Source organism: Thamnophis sirtalis, unplaced genomic scaffold, assembly GCF_051295495.1.
Source record: "Thamnophis sirtalis isolate CommonGarterSnake01/CBP01778 unplaced genomic scaffold, rThaSir2_p1.2 scaffold_11, whole genome shotgun sequence".
Classification (NCBI taxonomy): domain Eukaryota; kingdom Metazoa; phylum Chordata; class Lepidosauria; order Squamata; family Natricidae; genus Thamnophis; species Thamnophis sirtalis.
The window spans coordinates 42,006,882-42,028,012 of NW_028261391.1; the positions used below are offsets into that span (position 1 = coordinate 42,006,882).

At 39.2% G+C, this 21,131-nt stretch overlaps 1 protein-coding gene across 1 annotated transcript; it reads left to right on the plus strand.

Moving 5' to 3' along the window:
* The first annotated feature begins 6,659 nt into the window (after window positions 1-6,659).
* PROC (protein C, inactivator of coagulation factors Va and VIIIa) lies at window positions 6,660-18,653 on the plus strand. The gene is made up of 9 exons (XM_014056184.2): window positions 6,660-6,741; window positions 7,197-7,287; window positions 7,590-7,750; window positions 8,322-8,346; window positions 12,451-12,561; window positions 13,245-13,391; window positions 14,558-14,652; window positions 16,541-16,658; window positions 18,060-18,653. The coding sequence occupies exons 2-9, from the start codon at window positions 7,218-7,220 to the stop codon at window positions 18,608-18,610; spliced, it is 1,278 nt and encodes a 425-aa protein (XP_013911659.2). The 5' UTR covers window positions 6,660-6,741; window positions 7,197-7,217; the 3' UTR covers window positions 18,611-18,653.
* The last annotated feature ends 2,478 nt before the right edge of the window (window positions 18,654-21,131 follow it).

Consider the following 21,131-nt stretch of genomic DNA (forward strand, 5'->3'; position numbering starts at 1 on the left):
GAACAAAATCTAACTAAATGAGCTATTAAAGAAGAATCATCAAATGCCTTTTTGCCTCAGAATTTACAATAAGAGTTGTATTCACAGAAATATTTTGTTACTAAAGGTTTTGACTTGGTAGCACATAAGAAGTAGTCAAGCCATTAATGGATTTTATACATGATGTTTTGTATCTTACCTGGTCCTTAAACTCTTCCAATGGTACATCCATTGCCACTGTATTATTACAGAAGACAAAGACACTTGCAACTTTAATTTTGTAATTACTAAAATTCTTTCTCAAGTCTCAAAATTTCCCCATCCTTCTGGCTGCCATTTGCTTTTCAGAACTACAGATCCATTGTTTCTACCTTTACATGACCCCAGAGTAGAATTTTTATTTAAAATAATTGCATCATTGTAATAGATCACAGGTCTGCAAAAAAAATTTTTTTTGAGAGCTGTTTTGGTTATTCCATGTAATCTTTATGTTTTTTGGTGTGCTGAATCTGAAAATGACCTCCATTTTGTCATAGGAAATCACATTTCCTGACAATTTAGGTAACTATGTTAAACAAGGCAATACCTCAAAATAAATGGAAATAGACTTATAAAATTAAAGTTTTGTTACAATATTTTCATGAAAATCTTTTTTTGAACTGAAATGAGCTCACCTACACACATTAAATTCGATTCTTCCTTGTGAGGCTCCTCTTGGTGCATTTACGGTTGTGAGTAGCATCTGGAATGTCTCTCTGAAGCATCCAACTACTAGTAGTCTGCCATCATTGTAATGCTCCATTTTCCTTGGTATCTCCTTTCCATCTCTTTAATGTCTTGGTGAAATCATTCACCTTGTTCCTCACAGCTCCCAAATTTTCAGGAAAGTAGTCAAGGTGGGACTGGAGGAAATGCACTTTCAAACTCATCAGGCAACCTAAAGCTTGAAATGCTTTCAGCATTCTTCCGACGATATTTTTGTAGTGAGGATCTTTTTTATTGCCTAAAAATTTCTGTGCGACTTATTTAAATGCAATCCACCCTTCTTTTTGAGAATCTGTCATGATATTGACAAACTCTTGATCAACTATAAGCCTTCTAATGTCTGGTCCAACGAACACACCTTCCTTCAATTTTGCCTCTGACAGGCATGGAAACTTGGTGACCAAGTATTTGAAGCTTTCTCCATCTCTTGGAAGTGATTTTACGAATTGCTTCATCAATCCCAATTTTATGTGGAGAGGTGGTAGAAGAACTTTATGGGAAGGTACCAAAGTTTCTTGGAGGACATTTTTTTCACCGACTGTTAGCACCCTCGGCTGCCAACTCTTCTTGGTCCAGGATTTTGTCGGTCTCGACTGTCCCATAGATACAGAAAAAAGGGTATTTGGTATAACCAGCTTGTTGCCCGAGCGACATGCACAAGACCTTAAAGTCTCCACACACTTGCCAACCATGGTCTTCATATTTAAGTTTATGAAGAACCAATTCCAAGTTCTCGTAGGAGTAAAACTACTTTGAGACTTCTTTTTGAAGAATCTATATAAAGACACCATTGCTCTGAATCATATTGGATTTTAAATTGACCCATCAGACCTCCAACATCGATGCAATAAACCAACTTGTCTTCCTGGGCAAGTAAGAAATGAACTCCTTTTCACAATGTCTAAACCATGAAGATGACACTCCTGGCAACAATAAATTCCTGTTTTTCAGCCTTGATCCAAGTAACTCAGCTGCATCTTTGGGAAGATTCAAGTCTCTTCTCAAATCATTCATTTCCTCCTGAGAAAACAATTTGGTCTTGTATCATCTTCAAAGTCAGAACTTGATTCATCATCTGGTTCAGGTATAACTTCACCTTCATCAGAGCTAAGTATTTCTTCCAAGGTAGCAGGGGGCTTGGGTACTGGTATATCTGTGCCATGGGGGATGGGACGAATTGCTGAGTGAAGATTGGGGTATGAAATTGAATGCTTCCATTTGGAATTAAACCCTTTCACATCGCATGAACAAAAGTAACAGTCATCACTATGGTTCTTTTGCTCTCTCCATACCATAGGAATCCCATAACAGAAAGATTTTTTCTTACCCTTGAACCAGTTTCAGAGGTCCTCAACACACCGTTTGCATACTTTATGAGGCGCCCAAACTTTATCTTGATCTCCAATTTTTAGTCCTAAGTATGCAAAGTATATTGTTTTCACAAAGTCTGTAATATTCTGCTGTTGCTTCGACACTGTGTATTCACCACAGATGAAACAGAAACTGTCTGGCGAATTAATGCACTTTTGCGGAGCCATAACGTAACGGTTGAAGAATGACGAGCTAACATGAATTGCGATGAAAAAGTGTGAACAGCCTAGAACCAAGAACCTGATGATGATTCATACACAAGTGTGGCATGCAGGAGAGAGCAGCTCTGTTTCTGTACATGAGATGTCACAGTGCTGGCCACGCCCCCTGCACTGACCGGAGATGCTGCTATCTGCCCTGTGTCTCGCTCACACTGGATTCTTCAGGGAAGGTTAATCCCTTCTATCATTAGAAGCACAGACTTAAAACTTGCTTAGCTTATGTATATATTGCTGACCATCAGATTTACAGTGCTATTTTTTTTTTTACATAACTCAGACAAACCCTTTAAGGTTTTTTTGGCATTTTATATCTTAAATGCACTTATGTGAATTAATTAATAGTAATTTGGACTTTAAATTTGGTTAACCCATTATATAAAAAAATGCCAAAATTAAAAAAAAAAAGATAAATTTTTGCATGTTGTGGCAAATCATGACATCTAGGAGTTTTTTCAATATTTTATTTGTTTTCAGCACACCAAAATACATGGAAATCAGATGAAAATAATCAGCTTTTTAGTCGGAGACATTATGTCACAACACTAAGTACCAAATCTGACTGGCTGGGTGTGCTGTCATTCAAGATAAGGCTAGAGTTTTCTGAATGTATTGGTTAATTCCAGGGAGGGACAGAATACCATGGAACCACTTATAAAAGCCTTTAACAATAATAAATTTGAATTTTAATAACAGAAATAAGGATCAGATATGGCAAAGTACTTGAAAGCAGTGAATTGTTATGGGGAATACAGTTTGGTAAGTAGCCTTTCACAAACTCTTGCTTTCTGGATCAATTTTTTCTCAACCTCAGCAACTTTAACTTGTAGACTTCAATTTCCAGGATTCCCCAGCCAGCCCCATAAAACAGTCTCCATATTAAAGAAATTGTACTCAGATAAACAAACCATTTTACCATTTCTTTGGTAACTATATATACCTACAGCCTTAGCATTTGTTGATTTTGAGCAGTCTTTTCTACATCCTTTTTATCTCCCCACCCCCATACTACTCATTACTCAATAACCCCATGGCAACAAAAAGCCCCCAAAAAACTTGAAGAGCTGCAGGAATGATATGGCCATCTCATAGTTTACTCAAGCCTTGAAAGGTGGATAGGGTAAGAAAGCTTGATAGCTTCACTGTCTTGCATTGATAACTTGTTGGAATAAATAGTGTAGCTTGGTATATTTTCATACTGGATGTGACCAAAGAGTTATTGACAGTGGTAGAATTGGAATTGGAATTGGAATTGATTTTATTTGTAGGCCGCCCTTTTCCCTGAGGGGACTCAGGGCGGCTCACAGAAACCAGGGAAAGGGAAATACAGCACTAAGACGACAACACATAATAAAATAATAAGCAACATGCATACAACATTCGGGCGGGGTAATGGTCCTTATCCCCAGGCCTGACAGGCGAGCCAGTTCTTCAAGGCTATGCGGAAGGCCTGGACGGTGGAGAGGGTACGAATCTCTACGGGGAGCTCGTTCCAAAGGGTCGGGGCCGCTGCTGAGAAGGCCCTCCTCCTTGTAGTTGCCAGCCGACACTGGCTGGCCGATGGAGTACGGAGGAGGCCTAACCTATGAGATCTTATAGGTCGTAGGGAGGTAATTGGCAGAAGGCGGTCTCTCAAGTATCCAGATCCACTGCCATGTAGGGCTTTATGGGTGATCAGTAGCACCTTGAAGCGCATCCGGAGATCGACAGGTAGCCAGCGCAGCTCGCGGAGGATAGGTGTAATGCGGGTGAATCGGGGTGCACCCGCGATCACTCGCGCGGCTGCGTTCTGCACTAGCTGAAGTCGCCGGATGCACCTCAAGGGCAGCCCCATGTAGAGCACGTTGCAGTATTCCAGCCTAGAAATCACGAGGGCCCGAGTGACTGTTGTGAGGGCCTCCCGGTTCAGGTAGGGTCGCAACTGGCGCACCAGGCGTACCTGGGCGAATGCCCCCCTGGTCACAGCCGCTATATGATGGTCGAATGACAGCTGTGGATCCAGGAGGACTCCCAAGTTGCGAACCCTCTCTGAGGGGTGTAAAATTTGACCCCCCAGCCTGAGTGTTGGATGAATGGCCAAATTTTTGGGAGGGAAACACAACAGCCACTCGGTCTTTTCTGGGTTGAGCACAAGCTTGTTAATCCTCATCCAGTCCATGACGGCTTCAAGTCCCCGGTCCATCACGTCAACCGCTTCATTGATTTGGCACGGGGCGGACAGATACAATTGAGTATCGTCCGCGTATTGATGGTATCTAATCCCGTGCCTACGGATGATCTCTCCCAGCGGTTTCATGTAAATGTTAAATAGTAGGGGGGATAAGACCGAACCCTGCGGCACCCCATATTTCAGGGGCCTTGGGGACGATCTCTGCCCTCCCACTAACACCGACTGCGACCTGTCCGAGAGGTAGGAGGAGAACCACCGTAACACGGTGCCTCCCACTCCCACCTCCCGCAGTCTTCGCAGAAGGATACCATGGTCGATGGTATCGAAAGCCGCTGAGAGGTCAAGGAGGACCAGGATGGAGGGATGTCCTTCATCTCTGGCTCTCCAAAGATCATCCATCAATGCGACCAAGGCGGTTTCAGTGCTGTAACCGGGTCTGAAGCCTGACTGGAAGGGGTCTAGGTAGTCTGCTTCCTCCAAGGACCGTTGGAGCTGGAAGGCCACCACCTTCTCAACGACCTTCCCCAGAAAGGGGAGGTTGGAGACCGGGCGGTAGTTGTTAAGGACAGCTGGATCTAGGGATGGCTTCTTCAGAAGGGGTCTCACCACCGCCGCTTTTAGTGTGGCGGGGAAGTTCCCCTCCCGAAGCGAGGCGGTTACAACCGCCTGGATCCAGCCTCGTGTCACCTCACTGCAGTTAGAAACCAGCCATGAGGGACACGGATCCAGAGCACAGGTGGAGGAACTCACAGCTCTCATGGCCTTGTCCACATCCCCGGGGGTAACCTCCTGAAACTCAACCCAGAGCTGTTGAACTTGATCCCCCTGAGTCTCGGCTGGAACTGCGGGTGTGGAGTCCAAGTCCGTCCGAAACCGAGCAATTTTGTCCGCTAAGAATTGGGCATATTCTTCAGCTCTGCCCTGCAAGGGTTCCCCCGCCTCCCTTTTGTTCAATAGGGAGCGGGTTATCCTAAACAGGGCGGCAGGACGGGACTCAGCGGATGCGACCAGGGAGGCTATGTGCGATCTTTTGGCTGCCCTAAGTGCCCTAGTATATTCCCTGGTGCAGGTGGTTACCATTGCTCGGTTCGTTGCGGACTTATCGGACCTCCAACGGTGCTCTAGGCATCTCCTCCGGCGCTTCATCTCCCGGAGCTCCTCGGAGAAAAGAATCGGCCTTCATTACGTAGCATGCATTGAATTTAATTTGCTCTAGTTTGGTCTGTGGGATGCTTTTGCAACCTTCCAAAATTGGTCAATGAGTTGCCCATACGATTAAATGACTTTGACATGACATAGATGATAAATGTACCTTTTTAATCAAATTAAGTAGCACCTTGAAGACATGGAGCAGATGTTTCATTCTAGCACCACAGGGAGGATGGACTAAACTCTAAAGGACAAGTAATTAACCTGAAGCCTTAAAGTCACAAACATAAGAAAAGTGGTAATACTAATTAAAGTAAAAAGTAAGTGGAGGCAAGAGATAACATCTTTGAATTAACCTCTTGCAGAGAAAGGTGGTAGAATTCTAGGAGTTGTAGGTATTTGGGGGGGGGGGGATATGTTAGCTTAAGATGACTGCTTCCTGGCAGAATGTCACTATAAATTCAGATAATCAGTGTGAGGAGTAAACAACTATAGCTCTCTGGTGCTCTCTTGCGGTCACCTTAACTTGAAATTGTTGGTAGGCAATCTTAAGAATTTTAAAGGGTCCCAAGTATAAAATTAGAAGGTGTTAGTCAAAAGACCTTGTATACTGTCCTGTTTCTTTTCGTAGCATATCCGTTGAAGGGGGACAGGCTTAAAAAAGCAATGACACAAGTGACGGCAAGAAATGAAAGACAGTGATATCTCATACTATCACGTGGAAAATTTCATGATTCACTTCTCAAATATCCAATAATTAGGTCATTTTGTTAAAGCAATAAACCTGAAGTAGAGCTGAATTTATAGAAAAGCTGAAGTAGAGTTTAATGTATAGAAAAAAAATTAATTAGCCATTGCTTACCTAAACAATAAATAGAGAATAAAATTAGGGTGGGGGGGGGAAGCACATGTTAAAAAGCAAACCATTCCTGGTTTTCTACATGTAGAATCCCATAGGAGCCATTTTTCTTTAACTGAAAGAAAGGCTGTCAGAGTGTATCTCCTGAGTAAATATTTGAGGTTATGGATTAACTAGTATCCTCTGCATCCAATGGTGGAAGAATAGACTACTGTGATTCAGCCAGGGAGGTCAGTAAGTCTTTTCTGTTGTTCATATATTTAAAATCCGAAACTGTTTTTACCTAAATCAAATGCAAAGAAGGATAAGAAATGTAGAATGTCATCAGGGAAAGCTTTAAAAAGAACTGACGATACATTTAGTTTAGTTCTGTTATCTTGTGTATGCTTTGTTTTGGTTTTGGATTGGGTTTGGATTCACTTAACGTAACCATACAGTGACTAGATTTTGAAACGGATTTTTAAAAACACCTTAAACTATATTGCTATTAAATAAACAGAAAGTTGCCAATATGGTGTAAAACCTAAGAGCAATATTAAACAATGCAGGAGAGTTTGGAGGCCCTATTGTAAGAATCAAGTATCAGCCTGTGCTTCCTTAAATATATAATCTTGAAAATATATAAAGTATGCATTTGTCTTAAACGAATCACCATTTATTTATTTTTTTGGTGTTGTTCTCATAGTTGTGTGGATTCGGTTGTGCAATGGGTAGAATCATTTCTCTTCTGGTGTTTTCAGCTGCCTTCATATTGCTTAACGGATATAAAGCCTCAGGTATGTTATCCCCTTGAACATCAGGTTAAACATTATATTCTGCCAGCCACTGTACAAGTCTCTAAGCATAATTGAAAGAGCCCAATGTCACTTGAATTCTGTATAATACAATCCTTTTCCCAATAATTCCTAGTTACACTCTGGAGATATGGGGCATATTTTACTATCACCTTGATGTGAAAACAAGTCCATGCAGAATTACACAATCTACCTCATTTTAAATTTCCGGTAAAATAACAACACAAATATCTTTCTGAAACTAGTAAGATAAAAATATCATTAACATATTCTCCATTCCCAAGTGTTTTACAGCAGCCAAGAAGCCAATCGTGTCTTGAAGATTCAAAAGCGAGCAAATTCTTTCTTGGAAGAATTAAAGGCAGGTTCCTTGGAAAGAGAATGTATAGAAGAACATTGTGATTTTGAAGAAGCTAGTGAAATATTTGAAACCATGGAAAAAACTGTAAGTTACTTTGCAAGATTGAGAGTGAAGTTTCATTATCAGTTGAAAGAGCAGAATAAGTTAATGAGCAGAAAGAAACATCCTAATTTAGTAAAGTGATCCAAGATATTCTGTGTCCCAAGCAGCTGGTGGGACTACTCTTTGGTGGGTTGAAGGGTACACTAACAAATTATCACTCCTAACATTTGTCATCAAAACAGACAATTTGACTTCTTATTTGTTCAGCTTCTCTTGGCCTTGGTTGATTTTAGTAGAACTTGATCCAAATTGGATGCTTTACAAGGGAGTACCATCACATCCAATTAAGTCCACTTTTACTATTTGTAATGTCCATTACTTTGGCAGATGAGTTTATGCCAAAATAAAAACAACATTGCTTCACCAAATATTGGAAACATTTGTTATATTTTCATTGTGGTGGACAGATGATAGTGGATATGATGGATAAATGACTGAATAAATGTTCATTCTATTATTACTAGATTAAGGAACAATCTGCAAAAAGTTGATACTACACAATATAACTACTTACAGAAAATATTTTTACAATTTTACATTTATTTCATTTCAGCTAAGTTTCTGGGCAAAATATGTTGGTGAGTAAAGATATATTGAACATTGCTAGTGACCATTTTTATATCTTCTCTCCTCTTCATTATGTTTTTACTCTGTTCCCATTAGTTGTGCTTCATTAGTTAATATCACTTCCTGTTTTATGCTATTGAGAGAACTTATTCTTTCCCTTTCCAGGAAAAGAACTGGCTTCAACTCAGTTCCATCAAAGCTGAGTAGCAGTGGGTCTTGGCCCCCCTTGATATTATGACAAGTGATTTTTCCATCTTGCAGAAATTTACCACACAGCCCTCAGTGACAATTATAGTTGTTCCTGATTGGAAAGCCTTGTTTACTCTCATTCATAACCTAGGCCAATGATGGCAAAACTTTTCAGTACCGAGTGTCCAACTGCTCACACTGGAGCACCAGAAACCGGAAGACAAGGTGGCCAGTGCGCATGCACGCACCGGCCACCTGGTCTTAGGGTTTCCAGCACGTGCATGTGTACTGGCCAGCTAGTCTTCACGTGCACCGGAGCCCAGGAAACCCAAAGACCAGGTGGCTGGTACGCACCGGCCACCTCGTCTTCCAGTTTCTGGCACTTTGGGGCACACAAAGACCAGCTGGGTGGTGCGCATGTCCACATAGAGGGCTCTGTATGCCACCTCTGGCATGCATACCATAGGTTCACTATCATGGACCTAGGCCTTTGGCGACTTCATGTTGTGTGCTAGTTGCACCCTTTCCTGGATTACAAGTCCATGCAAACAGTCACTCAGACCCAGGTCATCACACTGAAACACTTTCTACATAAGGCTACCTTTGAAGAGTATTTGGAAGGTACGACTGGCACAGAATGCAACTCCTGGACAGTTCTTAGGACCTTTAGGGTGGTCCATGTAATACCTTTGTTGTACAAACTTCCCTAGTTGTCAGTTTGCTTCCAGATTCAATTCAATTCACCTACAGAAGAGATTCTAAAAAATTTGAAACCCACCACTGACCTCTCCCCAATTTTATCTGCCCATCCCATTCATTCTAATAGAGTAGACATACTTTAAGTCCCATCTGTGATGCAATTCAGTCTGCTCTCTGGAAGGACCTTTTCCCTAACATAGTTTATTACTTTCAAAGCCCTTTAGGGCATAGGTCCAAGGTACCTGAGAAATCATTTCACCCCAATAGAATGCCCTTCTGCTAGCCTCCACCCACCCACTCCCACCCTAGGCTGGCAGAAGGACATACTGAAAACCCTGTCAATCAAGGAATTCTGGCTGGTGGGGTCCAGTAGAAGAGCCTTTTATGGTGTGCTCCCATTCTCTGGAACACTGAGCCCCTTAAGGTGAGAGCTGCACCCACCTTCTTGGTTTTCCAAAGGGTCCTTTAAAATCTGGCTCTTCCAATTGACTGGGGACCCTGATGTTGAAGTGTCCTACTGAGGAGGTTAATGGACTGAGGGAAGACTCTTTTTCCATCCTGTTTGTATCTTTCCCCCTTCCTTGTCAACTTTGTAAATTTTAATGTTAACGTTTATTATTTTAATATTTAATATTTTAATGCTTATGCTGTTCCTTTTACTTTATTGAAAGGCACCTATAATTACCTGAACACAAGATAAGCTGCTTATAAATTTAATAAATAAAGTCACTTTCTGGCTGGATAACTGCAATTCATTCTACATGGGGTTAAAGACAATCCAGAAATTACAATAGGTGCAGAATGCACAACAAAAGTGGTTATGAGTATACCTTGGAATTCTCCTATAATACCATGACACTGCATGATTTGCCTCCCAATAAGCTTCCAGATATAATTCAAAGTGCTGGTTTGCCTCTATAAAGCCTTCCAGAACCAGGTTATTTATGGGACTACCTCTCCCAGGGGTGGGTTCCTGCCAGTTCTAATCTCTTCTATAGAACAGGTTCCACAAATCTACAGTGCCGTTTAGAATTGGTTCCAGCTCCCTCCCCCCCCGCCCATCCGGACATCATCAAGATGAAGAGAAAAAGGAGGAATTCTGGGAGTTGAAGTCCACAAATCCTAAAACTGTCAAGTTTGAACACCCCTGGGGGTTTTTTCATAAAGGGTTAGGGATACAAGGGTCTTGTAAGTTGACAGCTTTAAGACTTGCACACTTCAATGCCAGAGTTCCTGAGCCAACATGACTGGAGAAGGAATTCTGGGAGTTGAAGTCTACAAGTCTTAAAGCTGTGAAGTTTGAACACCCCTGGAGGTTTTTTTCTAAAGGGTTAGGTGTGCAAGGGTCTTGTAACTTGACAGCTTTAAGACTTGCATGCTTCAAAGGCCAGAGTTTCTGAACCAACATTTTGGTTGCTAAGCAAGAGCATTGTTAAGTGAGTTTCACTACATTTTACAAGTTGGCCATGCCCACCCAATCACATGGCTAGCAAGCCACTCCCACCTGGTCACATGGCTGGCAAGCCACTCCCACAAAACAGGCCACACCTACAGAAGAGGTTCTAAAAAATTTGAAACCCACCACTGACCTCTCTCCAATATTATCTGCCAATCCCATTCATCCTAATAGAGTAGACATACTTTAAGTCCCATCTGTGATGCAATTCAGTCTGCTCTCTGGAATGACCTTTTCCCTGACATACACTTGGCCCCAATCTTCCTGACCTTCAGAAAGACTTGGAAACCTGGCTCTTTCCTCAGGCATCAGGATAGAGATAATCTCTGTCTGGAAGAAGATAATAATTGTGAGTTCCTGATCTCCCATTAAGGGTTCTTTTTAATTAATTGCATTCTTTAAAAAATATCATTTTTTAAGTTATCATTATTGTGAGCCACCCACAATATTCACAACTCACATTGGTTGAGTTAAATGACCATATAAATTTCATAACTTTCTTAAATAAATGAATCACTCTCACTGTTTGGTTAAATTGGAATGAAACTTGCAGAGATTTCAGTTAATTGGATATTTATGGTTATAGCCTTGTGACTCCACAACAAATCTATCTAATGAGACAGTCATCTAGTCCAAATGCTTCTTTGGTTAGGACTACAATATTTGAATTGCAGAAATTAAGATAACTATTCAATAGAAAAGAATTTAAGATTACTCTCTTTGCTGACATAAAGTGATTGTCTAGATATTTTACTACCGACATATGGGAAGTCTGTTTTTAATTGCCTGACTGTCAAGCAATAACACTAATCAACAAAAGAATCTGCAAAGAGGTCTTGCAATAACAATACCAATAAAGGTAATATTATGAAAAATGCAAAAAAAAATTTTTCATCCATTACAATTATTGATTTACATATATCAGCTGAATTTATCTTACTTAAGCTGAGGAGTCAGTTTCCCAGCAAGAGAAAAACCAAACCATTTTCCTCTCCAGGTTTCTTCTTGAATAGTGATTTTACTTGGAAAGGGATGATGTGTTAATTTAAATAGATACCTTTCTATGATTTGTGCTGTAAAAGTTGGAAGGTGACCTAAAGGTAGGTCTACTGGTAGCATCCTCAGGAATTATAATTATAACAAAAGAAGTACCTATTGGTTTAACAAGAGCAACAACTGTTTTAGTCCTCCTGTCCTGGCATATAGAAATATTGGAATAGCCTAAATAGATTTTGTTAAAGGAATGTGACCTTCATTCACTTCTCATCCACAAACCTGACACCAATTCATCTCTGTACACATGAAATGAAGACTATAGAAATGTATATATCATTCTCTGCCTAAATAAATATCTGTACTTTACGGTAACCTTGAAAAAAGGATTACATTCCAAACACGTTCCTGCTTCTCTTTTTCCTAATATCTTCCTAACCCCATCCATTCAAAAGAAGCAAATTGTAACAAAGGGAAGAATTTGTGTGGCTGACCGAAAGGGGAACTGCATTCTGTACATACTAAGGAGTTGGATTAGAAGGAGAGAAATCCAAGTTCAAGTCCATCCTCAGTCACAAAAAGTCACTGGTGACTTGTGGCCAGTCACTAGCTCTCAGCCAAGTTACTTATAAGATTATTGTTGTGGAGATAAAATGAAATACCATTTCCATTTAAGCACTTTATGCTCTTGGAGTAAACATCAATAGAAACATAACAAATGTTAAGTACTGTGAAGATCTGTATGATCTGGGTTTTCTGATGCTTTTTTTTTTTTTAGATGGAGATATGTGTGTTTCCAACCCATGTTTCAATGGATTCTGTCAGGACGGCATTGGGCGGTTTGACTGCATATGTAATGAAGGCTGGGAGGGACGATTGTGCCAAAATGGTAATGCTATTTTTGACACTCAGATTTATTATCACTGATATCTTACCGTGGGTCTCTTATCGCAAACAACTATGATTGATTACTTACAACTATATAATGTGCATATGTGATGGCATTTGTTACCAATTTTCACTCAACAAGATTACTGTAATTTATAATTGTTAAAATATGGGATGGTAATACAAATAGCTCTTAATTTACAACTGTTCATTTTACAGTGTTGTTCAAAGTTATGATAATTTGGAAAAAGGACTTGTACTCATACTTACAATTGTCACATTTAACATCAGTTGCAGTGTCTAGTTCATTGTGATTTATTAGACACTTGATTTTGCCAATTTCATTTTATCACATAGCAATAGCAATCACAATAGCAAGTTAGACTTACATACCGCTTCACCATGCTTTACAGCCGTTTTTGAGGGGTTTACAGAGTCTGCATATTGCCCCTAAGAATCTGGTCCCCATTTTACCAACCTTGGAAATATAGAAGGTTGAGTCAACCTTGAGACGGTCAGGATCAAACTCCTAGTATGTGGGCAGAGTTTGCCTGCAATACTGCGTTATAACTTCTGTGCCACTGCATAGCTTTCTAAGGAAAAGATACATCTTAACTGATCCATAAAAATTAATTGATTTCCCTTCATAAGAACATCTCATTGCACTGTATTTTTGCTGCCCAGAGGTCACCTACACTAACTGCTCCTTTGCCAATGGTGGCTGTGAACATTTCTGCCATGAGAGTAAAAGGAACAACGACCGATACCGTTACTGCAGCTGTGCTTTGGACTACCACCTGATGGACAATCATGCTTCTTGTGTACCTTCAGGTAAAGAGATGATCAGGCAAACATACATTTATGTAAACATTATTTAAAGTGTGTTAGATTTTTGCAGAATTTACCATTCTTTTATTGCTTAGAACGTAATAACCCTGAGAATATTATTCAATACACTAGAGAAATATTGCTGTTCATTTTACTGAGGGACAAGCATTACTCAATGAATTATACAAAATAAGGTGGCAGAATTCTGTAACATGCCACTTCATTCTTGGGACAGGAAAACATTTTCAAATCCTACATTAAAAATGAAATAGCGGTTTCCACCTGTAATAATCTGACATATCTTTTTGTGGAGGGAAGTATGGTTGTAAGCTTCTTGGAATCTGAGAAATGAATAATGGTTTGCCCGATATTAATTACTATTTCAAAAGATCCTACATATAACCCCATCCCTGGATTTCAGCAGTTCCTATCTAATGGCTAAGCAGGAGAATTAAGAAATCTGTACCGTGGCAAACTTAGAGATAAAGAGAGAGTCCTGAACTAAAAAGCATCCAATTTTCCAGACATCTGTACCTAACGTTTTTCAATAAATCTTATTACAGAAGACTTTGTGAACATCTTATTTTGTATTGCTAAGAGCTTAATAACAAGTAAATTACCCAAGAGATCAGATTCAGAGATTTTGCCTGATAATGCACTTTATAGTAATAAGTAAAAAAAATATCCAAAATCTGCCATTTCATTTGAAGCATGATGTCCATTTATTATTCTCTTTAAATGTTGTCTTTCAATTTAATATATGAATTGGTCACTAAATGTCATTGGTACTACAAGAAATGGAAAAGGGTTGTGTATATGTGTTTTTAATTGTATTCCACAAAACTGTTATAAAAAGTTCTTAGATAGACTTAGATAGATCGATTCATGAAAATATTAAGGTATTGTTGAACATTTACAGCACAAATTAATGAAACACAATCTCACAATCATATAAGTATAAAAATGCGTAACTTTCCTTATAAAAGCCAAAATAACTGGAGGAACATTTCCCACTATTTCAGTGAATTGGGAGGGCACCTTGTAGGTAATACAGAACTTTTAGAAAGAGGCAAAACACAAACCAGCTGTAAAATTTAAGTTGAATATTGGGATAATTGTTAAGGGATCATAGTAGCATTTCAAACTTTCTTTTCCTTCCTTTTTTGCAGTTGAGTATTCCTGTGGGAGAGTAGTTGAATCCAAATTAAAGGTTGCAAAAATAATTGGGGGTGATCCTGGAAAAAGAGGAGACAGCCCTTGGCAAGTATGTAGTGATGAAATCTTCATTTTGTAGTAGCTTTGAACTTTCTGTGAAATGGGCATCTGTTTTATCCCATGTGTTGACCTGTAAGTCCTTTTTATTTCACTGTTTACAACGTCAGATACTGTTCATTATATTTTCTTGACATGTGCTATCATGCCAAAGCTATAGGCTTTGAATATACCAAACTGGACAACTTTTAGGCATCTAGGGTACATACTTAAAAATGGAATGTTGACTGGCTACAAAGAGGAAGAGGGTGACCTATATATCTCATTCAATGAGTAGAGTAGAGTTTGCGGGTTTTTTAATTGTGATATTCTCATGTTAGGACTTACAATAGAGTTTTCCACTTCAAAATGATAGGAAGCTATGCGGTAACCTTTCAGCAACCATACAAGTAGTCCTCAACATACAACAGTTCATTTAGTGACAGTTCAAAGTCAAAAAGTAAAAGTAAAAAGTAACATGACCATTTTTCACATGACCATTGCATTACACACACACCCAGGATCATATGGTCAAAATTTGGATACTAGGAAATTGACTCATATTTATGACTATGTCTGTGGGTCATGTCTTCCCCTTTTTCAACCTTCTGAAAAGCAAAGTCAATGAGGAAGCTGAATTCACTTAACAATTTACCAACTGCAGTGATTCATTTAACAACTGTGGCAAGAAAAGTCATAAAATGGGTCTAAGCTCACTTAACAAATATTTCACTTACCAACAGAAATTTTGGCCTCAATTGTGATCTTAAGGACTACTTGAGGACTACCTGTAGTCAGAGGGATTGCTGAAGGCTGAAATATACAAAAAAGAGGATTTGGAGCTGATGCATTTTATTATGGATTCTAGTTACTATAACCAGTTAGGGAGACCTGATTTTCCAAATTGTGTTGTTGGGGAACATACCAGCTTCACTCAAGCACACAAATATCTAAGAATGAAACTCTCAGGACCAGGGACGTGCAGTCAGGGGAGGCAGGGGAGGCAGAGCCTCACCAGTGTCATCATGAAAAGAAAAAAAATGTAAAAGGAAAAAGGCTGAGCTAGTTGCTTCCAGAGTCACAGTGGATGACTCTGCTTAGTGCCATTGGAAAATATCTCCAATCCAACTTCTGTGTTTGTGTTTGTTTGAGAGTGAGTGAGTGAGAGAGGCATCCAACTTCTCTCTGTGTGTGTCTGTTTGAGAGAGGGGGGAGGGAGGGAGGGAGAAGAAAAAGCATGAAGGAAAACTTTTTCGCAAAGGAGAAAAACAAATGCTGTCACTTTAAATCAGAACTGAGCATGCCTGGCTATGGAATTCTGGGAGTTGAAGTCCACAAGTCTAAAAATTTGAAACCCCTGTGTCAGTGCCTCACCAGCCATAAACCTCACCGCGCGTCACTGCTCAGGACTCTCATCTTGGGAATGGGAGATACAGTCGCTGCATTTTAATAAAAAGACATAACTGGACAATGCAGAAGCAATTGTAATTTAAAATTAGGAACTGACAGCACTTTGAATGTTTCAACTGCAACTCCATTTTAGAACAATTTCAAGACAGTAAAGATTTCGGCCTGAGCTGCCGACAAATTAATAATTCCATTTGGAATTACCATAATATAATATATCCCGATGGTTTGCTGAGCATACAAGTGGCAAGTTCAATACCAGTTGGAAAGATAAGTACATCAGAAGAAATATAAATTTAAATGTATGCAGTTCCTACAGTACTTGTATCAATGTTTTCCATTCAGAATATCCTGATCAGCAAAACATCCATAGGCTATTGCATGTGACCTAACAATTTGGTAAATTCAGAATTTATGATCGTCAACAGAGCAGTATAGAGAACGGCATTGGCAAAGCAACAGTTTTTGTAGCCTCTTCCTCCTTTCCATTGCAGGTTATGCTGGGCAATAGTGCAGGAGACTTTAAATGTGGTGGCGTTCTCATTCATCCTGCTTGGGTATTGACAGCTGCACATTGTGTAGTTGATGAACCCAGAATCAAACTGACTTTAGGTAAGGAAAATCCTAATGCCTGTATTCTTTTTTAATATGACATATATCAATAAGTCTTTTACCCTGTATAATGTGGTGTTTCTCAACCTCAGCAACTTAAAATGTGTGGATGTCAATTCCATCTTAGTTGTTCAGGTTGAGAAACATTGGTACAATGCATAGTCTTGCAGAGGTTGCTCAATTCTTAACTCTGGATAGATACAGCCATCATTAAACGCAAGTTAGCATGAGTTATATTGAGAGACAAATTAAAATAGTGGTGTTCTAACAAAACTCAATGTCTGAACTGATCTTTCCAGAAATAACTCTTAGTAAAAAGATATTAGAATGTAAACTTTGTTAAATCTTGCCTGTGAGGCAAGGTAACTGACAATAACAATCCAAGGCCATTAACAGGCAGAAGGAATTACAGTTGACATCAGAGCTATGATTCCAGTCTCATTCAAATTTAACAAAAACAAAAGTATCTTACTAGTAGGCATGTTCAAAGATAAGAAGGTGGGAAGTCAAGATTTCCCAGAACACCAAATTTGTTCTATTAATAATCATCCTGTTTTAAGGTAGAGGTTTAATGCTGGAGGCACCTAATCTGAGAGATGTTTCTCCTTTTCTCACAGAGATTATTTAATGAAGCTCAGTGGTGAAAGATAAACCTCTGATAAAATAGGACTTGTTGACACACCCTCTAGTTAAACTATGAAATTCCTACCACAAATGTCCATATTAATTTTGATGGCTTGAAAGGGGGGAGTTTAACAAAGTCGCTGATGTATTGTAATCAGCGTCAGACTGACAGGAGTCAGTCTGTCACTCACTGCTAGCTGTTGAGGAACACAAATAGGAGACTGGGGACTACCCAGGGCATTGTTTGGTCACAATAGGAAGAAAATGCTGGGTTAGATTAGAGAAATGTATTATCTCTTCTAAACAGGGTTTTCTTAATTTTTTTAAAAAATATCTGGTATTTACATACTTTATATCTTGGCTAGAAGCCTGTAGCTGATGTTTTGGTTTGAAAAAATGAAATGTGTGTAAAATGTTTTCTTGCATCTCCTATCCTCTTCAACCAATGAGAATGAATGAAATTCTGTCTGCCCACTTCTGTTTTAATTTTCTCCATCCAATTCCATTATATGCATATTTTCTCCTTTCTTTCCTTTTTCCTTTTCATCTGATTCTTGGCTTAACAAGAACAATATAGTAAGCAATTTTCCTATTGCATGCAAATCTATATTATAATTGAATCACTATTTATTCCTATATAATTTGGAGTTTGCTTATTCTAACATTCAAGGAGAAAGTACAACCTTTATTAATGTCTTTTTTAACTATTTGGAGAAAGGTAGACTTGACTTAGTTCCAAGGAAATAGTATTTCCAAATTTTTATGTCGCTTTTACAGGTAAATACCACCGACGGCGTATAGATGAAAGTGAGATAACTATCATTGCTGACAAGATATTCTATCATGAAAATTACTCTTCAGACACCTATGATAATGACATTGCAATACTACATCTATCCCACCCAGTTGTTGTCAATAGGTATATTATACCCATTTGCCTGCCTACCCAAAACCTGGCAAATCAACAGTTGATGACCGAAGGGATTCAAACAATAGTAACAGGCTGGGGAAGCCAGAGTGCGAATTATAAGAAGAATTTCTCCTCTGTTCTCAATTTTATTGAAATTCCTGTAGCATCACGGAATGACTGTATCCATTCTATGTGGAATTCCCTAACAGATAATATGTTCTGTGCAGGGATACCAGGAGATATACGGGATTCTTGTCATGGAGACAGTGGTGGTCCTATGGTTGTAAAATTCAAGAATACCTGGTTCCTACTTGGACTAGTGAGTTGGGGAGAAGGCTGTGGGGATCCTAATAATTTTGGAATCTATACTAAGATCAGTTCATATCTTGATTGGATCATCCAGAAAATGAAATCATAAAATTATTACACTAATGATCAATAAAAACAGAACATACAAGTGATTCTGTGCTGTGTGTCATTTTTCTTCAATGGTCTCACTATTTTATATACCAAGAATATGTGATACATCTGGGATGTATTCCAGTTTCTTTGCAAAAAAAAGTTGGCAAATTTACTTTGATCAAATGCAGCAAAGATTTTCTATGACAATCCTGGTTTTACAACAATCTTGGTTTCAAGAGGACAATCAGGGAATTTCCCAACATTTTGACAGACAGTTCAGCTCAAAACAGGGTGTCAGGATGCAAACTGGAACTGTATTCCACTGTCCATGAGTAGCTTCTTTCTGGATGCCATTTGCAATTGGTGCCTTAGTTTACCTAGTTCCTCTGGAAGATGATGTCTGGAGTGCCAGTGAAGAAGAAAGATGAAAAACTAACTCAACCATGAATGAGTCTATGTCCATGTTTGTGTCTATACTGTGGTGCTGAAGGAGATGAAACAGACATATTTTTCCTCCCTTATTACAGACTTTAACACCATCAATCATATTATCTTACTGGATCTCCTGTGGTGGTTAGGAATTGGGTAAGAGTTTTGCAGTGCTTCTGCTCCATTCTCTATGAATAGTTTCAATCTATTGTAGAATGAACCCACACTTATGAGGTACCACATGAATCAGTCCTCACCCGCTTGATTGTTAACATTTACAGTATGTGGAGCTACTGGGGAAGGTCATTGAATAATTTAGAGTAAGATATCATTAGTATGCTGATGATATCAAAGCATAAATCATTATCCTGAGTTGTGCAGTGGTGCTGCTATTACTGTGTCTTAGTGCCTAGAGCCTGTGAAGGTCTGGATGGAAAAGAACGAGCTCAAATTGAATGCAAGCTAGTGGGAGTGTGCACTTGATGTGTGTTATCCTTGTTAACAGTCACTACTATAGAGAGTTTGTGGGGTGAAACTCATGTCTATTTGACATAACTCCTACAGTATTCTTTTAGAACAGTTAATCTATTTGTTTCTATACTCATATGGAGTATTCATATGTACTCTCCATATGCTTTCCTGTTCCCTTTTCTGAATTATAAATTGCCTTCCATGATATAAGGCTACACATCAAAATCTGTTTCTCAGAAGGAAAGCAAAAGGCCATACATTAAAGCTCCATATTGTGAGCTAATCACCTTAATAGTATAAGGGGAACCACTGCTGTCACAATACTATAGCTCCTTGTGTGTCAGATTGTCCTGTCCAGTGCCTTTTTAGGATTCAGATCTATCTCCTGCCAAACCATGTGTCACTTTTAATTGGCTCCTGTGTCAAAGTGATTTTCCATCTTATTTGGTTCTGTTGATGTCAGTGACCAATTAAACTTACAATATTTGAATATTTTGGGAAGATTATATTTAACTTATATGTTTTAGGAATAAAAAATACATACATGCATACATACATACAAACATACATCCATGATACATACATCCATACATACTGTTGTGGCCCAGCAGGTTTCGGTTGAGCTGCTGATGGACTCGGATAGCGAGGAACCATATGAGTCTGCCCTGGACTATGTGGAGGACCCTGGGCAGGGTTCAGACTCAGAGTAGGGACCAAAGAGGCTGGTTAGCCATCAGGAGGCGCCTGAGGCATGGAGCAGTGGGGAGAATCAAAGGCAATTTGTCCCTGATGCTAGATTGAGAAGGGCTGAGAAATGGAAGCAGCAACTCCATAGGCAGATTCACAGAAGATGATTAAGCACAGGTGGTTGTTGGCCTCTCCCAAGAGAGATTATAGGTGAGGCGTTGGGAGGGGAAATTTGCAGGAAACAACTGTTCAAATTGGTAGTTAAGAAAATCTATCTGTGTATTCTAGCTGTGTCTGTTCATTTGGACTATCTGCGTTGCTTCGTTTGAACTATCTGGGTTGCTGCAGAGCTACTCTATTAAACGTGAGTTGCCTGGGCCCTCAGCCAAAAGATTCATTATCTCAGTAATTGAACAATGGCAAACAGCCAAGCCTGTGTTCTGGTTTATTTACAGGCAGTGGGGTCAGAACACATACATACAGAAATGCACATATTACTATATGAATTATCTTCCAGCTGGAAAACATGTCGAGGAAGACTTTTAATTCAAGGTATTTGCATGTACTAAAAGCAGAATATTATCAAAATAAATGAATAACTACAGCTCAGTGGGATAAAAGTGCAGACATCCAGAAAACATTCTATTTGAAAGTAGAGGAATAGAAGATTTTGTGGGAAAGTGTCTTTCAAAAAGTCATTTGTGGAATGATGAATAAATGATAGGAAAGGATTCTCCCTCCCCTTCCCCAAGTTCCATAAAAATATGAGGATGACCAAAAAAAAAGAGGCCACAAGTAGGGACAAGGCTTTTAGAATCTGTTTAATTTTAAAATGTTTGGGTTGCAGTTTTTTTTTTTTCCATAGTATCCTGAGACCAGAATGTCTATGTCAATATTTGCAATAGTTTAATCATCAACATATAATTTCCAATAGCTTTCTTTCCTAGCTT